Consider the following 13204-nt stretch of genomic DNA (forward strand, 5'->3'; position numbering starts at 1 on the left):
AACTTCTTATCAAAGAAGAACTTTAGCCAAAGAATTACATTTAAAACACATGCTTTTTTTGAATGAACAGGCACAAATGCAATTATAAATGGCACATAAGACTAGAAATTAGTGAGCATGTGAGACAACCTTGAAAAAAATCAAGACTGATCATTCTTATCTAACTGCAGTCAAAGCAAGTGCCCATGGACTGAACTGTAGTTTCATTAGCTTGATTAAAAGTGAAAACCAGAGGAAGGGTAAAGTAGGTCAAAAACTTCCTGAGTCCTTTAGGATTAAAACATTTACTGGATGCCAAGCATGTGTGAAAGCATCAGGAAGAATCCATGTGCCATTCTTGGAAGATGGGGAAAGTCAGGACACCCTCAACAGGAAAAGTCGATTACAGGAGAATGAAAACAAAGAACTGGGCCTGAACTCCAGCAAAAGGATTTTGAAAGCGAAATGCCTTTATTCATGACCCAAGCTAGGGAATTTATAGCCAGAGGGGCAACCTCTACACGGGATATACAAAACAGGTTTTATTATGGGACTGATCAGGTTTTTCAAAGCCAGCTCTTAATTACATAATTCAAGCTTTCTACCGTTTTTTCCTTCTGTTCCTCTCACCCACATGGGGAGACACACACGCACACACTCAAACTCACACACCTCTTGTCTTACATAAAACCATACATTGTTCCTAAAACCTTCAACTAAGCCACCCTGTACCTCCCCCTCCGCCACAGCAACCCCACAGTTCCATTTCTGAACATCTTAAAACAGCACTCCCTCGTCCAAACTAATCTGGTTGTGGGAAGGAGAGAACAGCAAAGACAGTAAGTGGTGAGAAAGGGAAGACTTCTGGGGCTGATCACGCCTTGAGTGACAACTGTAAGAGCTCAGCCTTTAGGCTCAAGTTTTCCATAGGTTTTGAGGGACTTGGAGGAGCAGGAATTCAAAGGGAAATAAATAAGAGTGATGACTACCTTTTCTAAGAACTCTCTATGGAAATTAAGAATTCCGTTCGATTTTATAAAAAGGTAAAAGCATAATTCTTCAGTTCTAGACACACCGTCAATTTATTAACAGCTTCTTTAAAGATGGGAGAGGAAATAGGACCACATTAAATCTACATACTGACTTTAAGATATATCCCATTTCAGACATGTTAACTGAGGAGTTGGGGCAGTGTCATTCATTAGGCAGGTAAGGGTGGAGTAGGGGACTGGAAGCGAGCACACAGCCCAGATCCAGAAACCCTCATACCTGGACCGCCTCTTCTGGTTCTGCTGTTCTGCTGAGACTCGGTCACCTCCACAGACGGGTAGATCTGGGGAGGCTGGTGAGTCGATGGCCACAGAAGAGGATCCGAGCCTCTTCTCACTTAATGACGGCCCAGTTGAAAAGCAAAACGGAACACCTGTAGGAAAAGAAAAAGGCTTCAGGTCAGGGAACTATGTCATCTTCCAGCATGCAAACCTACACTATACACCACTTCCATTTCGTCAGTAGCACAGACATGCACACACAGATCCAGGGATGTTGAAAGCTCGTTTACAGAAGCACTGAAAATATTTTCTTTATGGGCTTCCCCAGTGGGAGCCTTATTGTTTGTGAACTGTACATGTTCACAGACACCATCTTCATATGAATTTTTCACTCCAGTTTATACCCGGGACCACCTGTCCTCCACACTGAGGGGCTGACTCCTCAGTGAAACGTCCGTGTTTCTCAGAAGAGACTCTTGACTGGGAGGTGAGGTGACTGCGCGGAGATGCGTCTGGTTTCATGCTGACACTCCTCGTGACGCACCACCATACTTCACTCTAATATCCAGGATCCTCGCAAAGTTCTGCCTTTCTTTTGAAGTACATTATTGAGGCTCTTATTATAAGTAAAAGTGATGGCTTAAGAAGTTTAGCTGTCGGAAACCACAGCAACACAGCCTCCATTTACCGCTATAAAGCATGAAGTCAGAACAGAAGATTAAAACAACCCCACCCCCATCCTAGAGGAAGTCAGCAACAGAGGTGACTGACTCTCCTGCTTCCGTCGAGATGTCGCTTGAGCTTACTGAGTAGTATTTCCATTAACCACAAAAAGCTTGGGAAAACTGGAATAATGAAGAGAGAAATCAGAGGGAGACCATAAAAGCCCAGTTCATTTCAAGGAGAAAGCAGTAACCATTCCTTTCCCTTACATTTTAAATATCACAGCAAATTTAAGTAACGAAATAAACAATTCACTGAGAGCACACTTTTATGTACAACTTTAATTTCTTCCTACTGGGTTCATTACCAAGCTGTTTACTTTCTTCAGGCAGGATGGGAAGGGAAAAAAAAAAAAACAAACTTTCAAAAGACTCATTTAACAGAGAAGTCAATTTCCACTAATGTTGTCTTCATGTAGCATACATGGTCTTTCAAAACAGACCTATGTATACATATAGCAGTCTCTTCCTTTATAAGAACAACAGCAATTAGCCCACCATCAGACACATCATTGCTATTCTTACCCTGGAGGAAAAAAACATGAATATGAGAACCATCTTATTTATAATAATTGCAGACTGGTTAGTATTTCTGACAGAACCAATTTTCTCCTCACCTGCATAAACAACTCTAATTGTGAAAAGAATAACTCTTCTTTAACTATTAGATAACCCAGATTTTGCTTTCTGAGAAGTTAGGCAGGGAGTATTTTTCATGCATTCCATCCTAAGAAAGCAGGAAGAAAGTGCTTGCCAATCAGCTGTAGCCATCGAGTTATTTAACACAAAAAGAGTTCCCAGGCACTGCGGGCTTTGGAATTTCAGGTGTATCACAGGGGACACGAGCGGGACATGTGGACCAGCAGCCCTTTCACGGGGTCATCAAGGGCTCCACAGGCCCCAAACATCCAGAAGCCACTTCTGTGCGTTGCTCGTGAAAGGGAAGAACACTAGGGCTTTGCACTGGTGTGTAGGAGGCCAAAGTGGGCAGGAAAGAGAGATGAAAGCAGAAGCAACTGAACAGCCCACAAAATATTCATCACAAAGATTCCACAGAACACCTCCTTTTTTCCCTGAGCTCTTCAGATCATGCTTATAGGTAAAGATAGGAGGTTTTAATTGGCAAGAATGCATATCCAGCTTGTTAGAGATGGGAGAATAAAAGGGACAGTCTTAAAATTCCTCAAAATCTACTTAAAATTCCCTAAAATTCCTCTCGAAATTTCCTCGAAACTCATTCCATTCAGAACATTTAGCAGTGGGAGCAGGAGAGGGGACATTTGCATGGCCCACCCCCTCACCCAACACACACACACCTGCTCACTTAGAGCCCAAAGCTACATGATTAAAGTAGCTAGAGAAAGCCATCAAAGCCACTGAAAGTAATGCTTAGATAAAATGTACACGTATGAGAACAGGCGTTAAAGGAAATGCATTAATACACATTTTGAGCTCTATCTTTGGTAAGTGTAACCCCAAAAGAAAATTCTCTCTACAAAGTTTTCAAATAGTTCTTCAATGTTTCCTCATATCAAAAAGAAAAAAAAAGTTTGGCTATTACAGAATTGGTCTCGGCCAGAATTTACTCCCCAGTAATACTTATCACAGACTCAGAGATCTGTAAAATAATATATGTAATATATTATATATATTATATAGTATTATATATATATATAATATATATATATAGGGCCCTTTCAGATACATATATATTTTGGCCCCAAAAGTGCCCAAGAGATATGTTTCAGGCTCAGCTTCATCACTTCTACACATGACTCAGTAATGTTTCCTTGTGTGGCTGTTCAAATGTCAGTTGGCACCTTAGTCACTTACAGAACATACTCACCTACATTGTCCCAACAAATCCTCAGGGGTATCCTGTGAAGTAGGTGGGAGAACTATTAATAGCATTCACTGCTTAATAGAGGAATAAAAATTCATAGACATCAACAAGTCAGAGGTAATGAAAGCAGAACCAGGGGTCAAACTGTCTGACCCTTAGTCTAGCGAACATGCGCGAAATTACAGATGGGTCTGTGTTTCACAAGGTACGCAATATTCCCACTGTGGCTACCGATCCCAGGATTCATTCTAGCAATAGCCTTTTTTTTTTTTTGGGTAACGCGCTTTAGTGCATCTTCTAGCTCCCTACAATAGCACAGCTAATTCTCACCAACCTTTTTCACTGATTCATTTCGGGGGTTAAGGTTCCTTCTCCCAGAAGGTCTCCCCTTAGACAAGGATCAGTGAGCTGCGTTTCCGTGGATCAGTCTAAAGAGAAAAGGAACAAGTAATACTCGGGGACCCCCTTTCCAGCACACCATTGTTCTTAATATTAACCAACATGTCACTCAAAAGAAGACATAGCTAGCTTGCCTTCACTTGACAATCAATCTGCCTTGAGAGCTAGAACCGATAAGAGGCACAGCCTCCCGTTCTGTTATAGAAATTCGATAGTCTCCCCCACCTTATTCCTCTTTATCAGCTCTCGTTCAAATGACTTCTTCTACAGAAGTGAAATGGCATATTGCATGGGATTATTACAGGATATCTTTTAAATTCTCTTGTTCATTTCAATAGCGAGTATTTGAAGGAAGCTAGCACGAGTTCTGACGATGACAGGGGGAGTGGGAACTGAGTTAGCATCAGCGCGTGGATTTCGCCGCTTGTAGAAAGGGAGCACTACCTAGTTGCGTGGGTCTGAAATGGCCAAATAAACACATTTGTTCTAAGAAGATGACAGCAGTTCTCCACATTAACAGTGAAAATATTAAACCCACAGAAGACATTTTAACTGTTCTGACAGAATGGCTTGAGTGCTAGGCCAGCTCATTAAATCCAGCCCAAGTAAAGGAAGAAAAGGTTGATGAGGTCATAGCTCAGGAGTGAGGTCACCAGCCAATCTGACCTCATAGCAACAAAAGAAGTTTGACTGATGAAAAGGAGTCCCCAGGGTAGAAGTCAACATCCCTTTGCCTAAATGAGTCTTTCAGCTCAGGGGAAAAATAATGTTGGCGAGAACTCTCTCCTGTGCCCAGGGAAGCATGTGACTGATAGCACTTTAAAGTCTACTGTGAAAGATCCGATGATTAACTGACCTTTCGGATCCTAGAAAGGTTACATTAGCAGCCCCTATCAGTGCTTCAGAGCTGAAGCAGTGGAGTGTGAAACTCAAATTCCACCATGAGCTCAGAGAATGATTAAAGTCAGAAGTGATCCATGGCTGTTTATAAATGAAGTCTGACTCCTAATATTATCAATAATGTGGAGTAAGCAAAATATAATTGTGGTGGCAAAAAAAGATGGTTAGATTTTGCTTTTGGTTTTCTAAGGAACCAAGAAAAGCAGTTGGGCTAATGAAAATATGAATATTAGTTGTCAATTTTGGAAATGAATGCTATTTTTAAGCATGTAGGAGGTTGTCTTATCATAAATATTTCAAAAAGCCAATCAATAATACAGCGTATCCCTCTAGTTACCAACGTGAAGAAATTTATTCACTAGTTTTATTTCTGCTGAAATCCATTTTTGAAGGTTTGGGATTGATTATATCAAGATAAGTTGTCTTATTTTTATCAAAATATTATTTACTACTTAAACACTTCTAAAGCAGTAACATGTCATGACTTCTTCATTTGTTGACTAGAAAAGCCGAATATTTACTGACATTTCTTGAAAACTTGCTATAAGCCCACAGGAAAGAATCTGACGTCATCAAACTGTGTTTTCCTTCACTTGACAGGAAGCCGACTTCAAGCAGACTGACTTGAATCTGGACCTCACTGGGGAAGCATAAGTGTTCAATAAACTGCATTATTTTTTTATCTGGAAAATACTGAAGTGCAGTGGCTTTGTCATCCTGGACTTTACTTTCTGGAAACCTGGCCATCCCATGTGGACTTCTGGTAGAATGAGCAATGCAAAGAGCTGGCTGGGACTTGGCGTGTCCTTGTACTTCTGGGGACTGATGGACCTTACTACCCCTGTTCTCTCGGGCACTCCGACACGGCCAGGCAGACTAGAAGCGTTCCTGTCAGACAAGCCACAGCCACACCCGCGGACAAAGAGAAGCTGGGTGTGGAACCAGTTTTTTGTTCTGGAGGAATACACTGGAACTGACCCTTTGTATGTCGGCAAGGTAAGAACTGCCAAAGAGACCGATAAGTTATCCGAATACTGGACATTGAAATTGAATAGGAATATGAACTATGAAAGCTCTCATAGCCTGAGGCCTGAGAACAATTTTAAACTAGAGGTATGTTAATTGACAGCTAGTTGAGATCTAGTTTTTGCTTTGTCAGATACTGGTCAGAAAGGAAAGGCTTCTCTTTGTTCTTGCCTCTGTTCTGAGTGGGAAAGGCTAGGAATTGGGTTTTTGGAGGAAAAGACTTGGGTCCTGCAAGAACTGTTCAAGTCCTCACACAGGCAGCAGCAGCCTCAGGAATAACAGGATAAGGAAGAAGTAAACTGAGAAACGCAAAGGGAGGAGCTTAGGGTTTGTTTTTTTCAAAGCATTTCCACAGGTATTGCCTGAGGCCAAAATTCAATGAAAAAAAAAAAAAAAAGAATAAAACATTCTTCATTTCAGAAGATCCTAGCTTGTGCTTTAGGATTGCTGGAGACGATCAATGAATATATTTATAGACTTCACATTCGAAATCCCTTGATTTATCTAGCATCATTTCATTTTTAATCGGGGCTTTCTCCTGTGTTTACTTTATTTGGATGTTAATCAGAGGCCATTTTGCAAAAGCAACTAAGTGAGAGAACAGAGGAAACAAGGAACTAATTAGAAAATAAATAATTCATTTAAATAACTTAAACACTTGCTTAGCACACAGGCTAAGAGTGCAGGTTCCAGAGTCAAACACATGTGGGTGCAAAACCCAGCTCGGCCAGTTGCTTCCAGAGTGACTCTCGGCGGGTCACCAAGTCCTGTTAACCTGGTTCCTCAAATGTTTAAGAAGGATAATAAGAGAACTACAACTTCTCAAGAGTGGTCTACATAAGCTCTTTCCTCAACTTCCACCCACTTCTCAACCCAGGTGGGCTTCCCTGGTAGCTCAGTCGGTAAAGAATCTGCCTGCAGTGCAGGAGACCCGGGTTCGATCCCTGGGTCGGGAAGATCCCTTGGAGAAGGGAATGGCCACCCACTCCAGCATTCTTTCCTGGAGAACACTACGGACAGAGGAGCCTGGCGGGCTACAGTCCACGGGGTCACAAGGGTTGGACACAACTTAGTGGCTAAACCACTGAGCCTAGGTAGCTGCCCTCCGCCCTGTCTCTGCACAGATGCCATGTTTTCGGGGCTCCTGGGGACCTCCCCACCACGAGAGCTGAGGGTCCAGTTTACGGAGCCGCCCCACGGGGGCCTTGGACGCCGCTGCCCAGCCCCTCCTTCCTGACTCACCTTCTTCCCTCAGCTTCACGGCATTCACAGCCCTGTTCTTCCTCCTCCCTTCTCAGCCCCTCGCTGGTCCTCCCTGCCCACCTGTGGCGTCTTCCCCATCACACCCATCCCCAGGGGGTGGTTTTAAACTCACCCCTATGGCTTTAAACCCCTAAAGCAGTGAATTCAAAGCCTCCGTCCCTGGCTCAGACCACTCGTCCGAGCTTCAGAAGGAAAACCCTCCTGCTCCGCATTTAGAACTCCTCGGCCTCCATCCACTGAAGCGTCCCTAATCTCCCTCCCGAACCCAGTCTGCCCTCGGTCGTCCCAGTGGCGGCACTGCCACCTCCCAGTTCCTAAGCCTGGGCCCTGCTGGTCAGGCGGGCCCTCCCCTCGGTCCCTGCGCCTGCAGATCGCGTTAGTCCGGAGCCAAACAAACCCTCCTCCGTCTCACCCCCGCGCCCACCGTCATCTCAACCTGCGCAAACACCTGTCCCCCCAGCAGCATCCTTACTTCTGTCCGCACTTCCTTCCAAGCCACTCTCCATACACGATCTTTTGAAATGTGAGTGAGACCGTAAAGAATCTGCCTGCGATTCAGGAGACCCAGGTTCGATCCCCTGGTCGGGAAGATCCCCTGGAGGAAGGCATGGCACCCCACTCCAGGGTTCTGGCCTGGAGAATCCCATAGACAGAGGAGCCCGAGGGGCTACAGTCCACGGGGCCGCAGAGGCGGACACGGCCGACACAGACCCCATCACCCTGCTGCCGGCCGTCAGGGCCTTCCCGCTGCGCTCTGAGCCACCCAGGCCCGCCCTCCTCTCTCGAGGCCGCTCCTCCCACAGCCGCCCCGCCGGCCCCTGCCACGTGTCTCGCCCCCCACGCCGGCCCCCACCACGTGACTCGCCCCCCGCCAGCCCCCGCCACTCGCCCCCCGCCGGCCCCACCACGTGTCTCGCCCCCCCCACCCCCCGCGGCCCCGGCCACGTGGCACGACCCCCCCCACCGGCCCCCGCCACGTGTCTCGTCCACCGCCGGCCCCCGCCACGTGGCACGTTGCCCTTGCCACCCTCCCAGCCAGGGCTCTGACCGCCGCCCTCTCTCCGCCCGGACCTGGGGACGCGGCCTCCAGCAGCTCCCAGACTGGCCGGCTCTGCCTTCCTCCCCGCATCGTGAGACGCGCTCGTCCTGGCTGCCCTCGGGGTCGGCTCCTCTTCATCTTCGAGGGCTCATCTCTCACCTAGCTTTGCCTTGACCGTCCTCTGAGGCACACCCCTGTTGGACTCTCTCACTACCATTAGGCTTTCCCCATTCTAATCACAACCTACAATATCTAAGTTGTTCATTTGTCTATATCTGTATTGCTGGGGTCGTGTGTGTGTGTGTGTGTGTGTGTGTGTGTGTGTGTGTGTGTGTGCGTGCGCGCGTGCACACACTCAGTCGCATCCGACTCTTTGCGGCCTCAGAGTCTGTACCTCGCCAGGCTCCTCTGTCCATGGGACTTTTCAGACAGGAATACTGGAGTGGGTTGCCATATGCTCCGCCAGGGGATCTTCCTGACCCAAGGATCGAACCTGTGTCTCTTGTGTCTTCTGCATTGACAGGCAGATTCTTTACCACTGGAGCCACCTGGGAAGCCTTAGACCAGACTATAAGCTCTGTGAGGACAAGGATACTGCTCGCATTTCCCCCACAAGACCTAACACAGTGCCTGTCACACAGACATGACTACCTCCTAGAGTGATAAGGATTAAGTAAACTGACTAACACAGGGAAAGTGCTTTAGCAGAGTGCCTGGTCCAGAGTGAGATCTTAGTGATGGCTGCCCAGCGGTAGAAGTCGGATGAGGATTAGTGACAGTGGGAGCAGCAGCAGCATAGTGCGCTCCTTACGGGAACTGAGCAGCTCAGTAGCGCACACCTAATGTACCCGCAAACCCCTGAGCCTCAGAACCTGTGGGTTTTCTTTGACTTTCTCTCCTTCTCTTCCTTCATGCACCTGTCACCACATCCTGCCAGTATCTCCTTGCCACTTTCTCTGAGTCATTCATCCTCTCCAGATCTGTTCTCCCTGTGGTCCTCCGGGTCTTCATGATTAGATTAACTGAGCTGGCGCAGTAAGGGAGGATCTCCTGGACCCTCCCCCCGGGACTCCGGCCGTTTATCTCCTTGAAGCGCCCTTCCCATCACGTCACTCGTCTGATTAAGGAAGCACTGTGGCTCTGCAGTGCTCATCAGAGCTCTCAGCATACAGGGCAAGCACTGCCAGAAAATGAGCCCCCACACTGGGATAGCTCCAGTCTCACCCTCATCTCGGTCAGGCTGGGTCTCCTTACCAGCCCGACACAACACACCCCGTCGGTCCCTGCCCCAGAGGTGTGTGCGGGCCGCTGTCGTGCCCGGGACACACCGTCCCCTCCTCTCCGCTCAGCCATGTTCAAGTTTCTCAGGGTCCCAGCTTAAAAGCATTTTCCATCATGAATACATCTTCCATTCAGAGTTCCAAAGATTTCTAGCAACTCGGTATTTGTAAAACATTTCTCCCAACTAGACACACATCAGTTCAGTTCAGTTCAGTCACTCAGTCGTGTCTGACTCTGCGACCCCATGAATCACAGCACGCCAGGCCTCCCTGTCCATCGTCAACTCCCAGAGTTCACCCAGACTCACGTCCATTGAGTCAGTGATGCCATCCAGCCATCTCATCCTCTGTCGTCCCCTTCTCCTCCTGCCCCCAATCCCTCCCAGCATCAGAGTCTTTTCCAATGAGTCAACTCTTCGCATCAGGTGGCCAAAGTACTGCAGTTTCAGCTTTAGCACCATTCCCTCCAAAGAAATCCCAGGGCTGATCTCCTTCAGAATGGACTGGTTGGATCTCCTTGCAGTCCAAGGGACTCTCAAGAGTCTTCTCCAACACCACAGTTCAAAAGCATCAATTCTTCGGTGCTCAGCTTTCTTCACAGTCCAACTCTCACACCCATACATGACCACAGGAAAAACCATAGCCTTGACTAGACAGACCTTTGTTGGCAAAGTAATGTCTCTGCTTTTGAATATGCTATCTAGGTTGGTCATAACTTTCCTTCCAAGGAGTACATAGCTCCTGCTAAAATAAGTTTTGGAAAACACCTTTGTATTCAGTAATTGCTTTGTGTGGTTGTACAATTTCGAGCCCTCCTTCCTTCTCCCAAGGACACAAACTGAGACCTCGTCCTGGCCTTGCCTACATTTCCCTGACACCACACACCTAGCACAGAAAATTCAGAAAGACTAGGGGGCCTGACGCTTTCCTGGGGTGCCACAGCACTGCATGTCAGTCCCATGCACATAAGGCAGACGGTTCAGTCATCGTAACAGTGCTAGGAAATAAGTATTAAGTCACCTCTCCTGGATAATTTAAATAAGGGAAGGTTCGGAGAAGTTACGGTCCTTGCCCAAAGTTACACAGAAGGTTAATAGGAAATCTGACACCGAAGCCATGGGCTTTCTTTTTCTTTGGCCTGTATGTGGCCGTGACTTTAGACCTCGCCCTGAGAGACACACAGAAGAGTCCACGGTGTCAGTGAGACCAGAAATGTAACCAAGCCTGTTCCCTGAAGGTGGGAGCACTCAGCCGTGCAGCACGCTCCAGTGCTCATGATCAGTGCGACCCCGTGGGCCAGAGCCCTCCAGGCTCCTCTCCATGGGATTCTCCAGGCAAGAATACTGGAGTGGGTTGCCATGCCCTCCGTCCTCCAGGGGATCTTCCCAACCTGGGGATCGAACCCGTGTCTGTTCCATCAAGCTGCATTGGCAGGCAGGTTCTTTACCACTAGCACCGCCCAAGATTGGGGCTCACCCTGTCCTAACCCACCACCCCGGGACACAGGCCATCCCCCGCACCTCCACAGTCATCCTGACCAACCAGCTCTCAGTGCAAATCTGCGCCCTGGACTGGGTCTGCCGCCTGCGCAGGAAGGGAGGTGTGTGCGCACTCACCCAGGCGCTTTTCCCCTTACTTTCTCCTGAAAGAGAACCCAGCCCTCTCTCCCAGGGGCATTTCAGCTTGTCACCATGAGCTCTGGAAGACGTCTGTTTAGAAAGCCTGCCTGAGTATTTGCTTTTTTCAGAAAGGAGTACAGCAACAATTATCACCTGTAATTGGTATGGCCTTACAAAATCCACACTGGGCTTCCCAGGAACAAGGCAGTGTCGAGTCAAAGCGAGATTATATTGACATATGCAAAGAGGTGGATGCAGCGAGCTTGTGCTCGTGCATGAATCTGTGGTCCCGAGTCATACTGAGGTTAACAAGGGTGCGGAAGCTGTCTAACCACAAATTGTGAGCACTCACTGCCTTCCTGGAACCATACGCGGCACCATGAAAGACGGCGAAAAGGAGCAACATCACCCCCGTGTTGAGCTTCATGTACTTCCCATCACTCGCTACTCCTCTGGCTCAAGATCTTAGAGACGAAAGCAAGGTTAGGCTAGATACCAGCTGTCTTATTCTGTCTAGGATAACAAAGCTGTTTTCCCAGGATGGGGGTAACTGTGTGGTGCCAACTCCATTCCCGAAGCTCCGCGCCTTCCTCCAGGGAGCTGGTGCTCAGTCAGTGTGAGCTGAATTACATATGGATACATATAAAGCACATTTTTATTCCAATTTGCTGAGTGACTGAGAGAAAAGCTGTTAATATTTCTTCTTTGCAATTTTTGCAACCAAATGTACATTCTGTGACTGGAGAACCTAATGTTCAGTTCACTTCACTGTGCTGGCTACTAGGCTAGTGTCTCTCAGCTCTGTATTCTCCTTCCCATACTCTACAGGCCTGGGACTCTGCACATCACAGCTCCTCCGTTTCCAAGCAGCTCCCAGGTCCTGAGAGTGGAATGTTCTAGGGGGAGAACCAGAGGCGGGAGGAGAGGGACTTGCTCCTTTTATCTGTGGGAGCTGCTTCTGGTTTCTGGAACCATTTCCACACCCCAGCCTCACACATCCACTGGAGGGCGCCCCCTTCTCAGAGGTCAGAGTCTCAGCTCCATGGAGGGTGGGCACTGGGGAGGGGGGCCCACCTCTAAACTCCTGGAGCCCAGCCCAAGGGGATAACACCTCCTTCTCAGAGGTCAGAGTCTCAGCTCCATGCAGGGTGGGGGGGGGGCACTGGAGGGGGGGGCCTCTAAACTCCTAGAGCCCAGACCAAGGGGATAACACCCCTTTCTCAGAGGTTGGAGTCTCAGCTCCATGGGAGGTGGGCGCTGAGGCGAGGGGGCCACCTCTAAACTCCTGGAGCCCAGCCCAAGGGGATAACACTCCCTTCTCAGAGGGCTCCAGCCCAGCCTCCTCCAAACGTCTAGATTCCAAGAGCCCCCAACTCCTGCCCTCTGCTCCCCCAGCCAGAGGGGCACAGGCTGTTTCCTCGAGTTACTGGTTATCATCTCCAATGATACCTCAACATTTTTCCTTTTCAATCCTTCATGTTAAATTCTCTCTTCTAGAATGACTGGTGTGGGTTTTGTTCCCTGACTAGATCCTGAACTGATATGATTTTCGTTGACCCTTGAGTCACGTGGGGACTAGGGGGACCAACCCCCCACACAGTGGGAAAACCCAGGCGTCACTCTAGAGCTGGCCTGTGGTCCATACCCACAGCTCCTCTGTGCTCACGGCTCTCTGAATCCGCGGTTCTGCTCCACAGACGCATGCGTAGGACTGTTTGCAGCATTTATAATTGAAAAGGAAAAACCCACATATATGTGCACCCTCAAAGTTCACATCCACGTAGTTCAAGGGTCAAATGTGTATTCCCTAGAAATGAGTTATACGTAAGCAGACCCAGGCACTTTTCATAGCTGGTACGCGTC

The 13204-nt window shown here is 47.9% G+C and overlaps 1 protein-coding gene across 3 annotated transcripts in view; it reads left to right on the forward strand.

Annotated features, from left to right (window-relative positions):
• The window catches only part of CDH20 (cadherin 20), a 214458-nt gene that overhangs the window by 154052 nt on the left and 47202 nt on the right, over positions 1-13204 (forward strand). For all 3 annotated transcript variants that reach the window (XM_027525635.1, XM_027525633.1, XM_027525634.1), the window contains exon 2: positions 5715-6110. In XM_027525635.1, the coding sequence (XP_027381436.1) occupies positions 5865-6110 (246 nt within the window). In that variant the 5' untranslated portion in view covers positions 5715-5864. The remainder of the gene's footprint in view (positions 1-5714; positions 6111-13204) is intronic.

Source organism: Bos indicus x Bos taurus, chromosome 24, assembly GCF_003369695.1.
Source record: "Bos indicus x Bos taurus breed Angus x Brahman F1 hybrid chromosome 24, Bos_hybrid_MaternalHap_v2.0, whole genome shotgun sequence".
In the NCBI taxonomy this organism is placed as follows: Eukaryota; Metazoa; Chordata; class Mammalia; order Artiodactyla; family Bovidae; genus Bos; species Bos indicus x Bos taurus.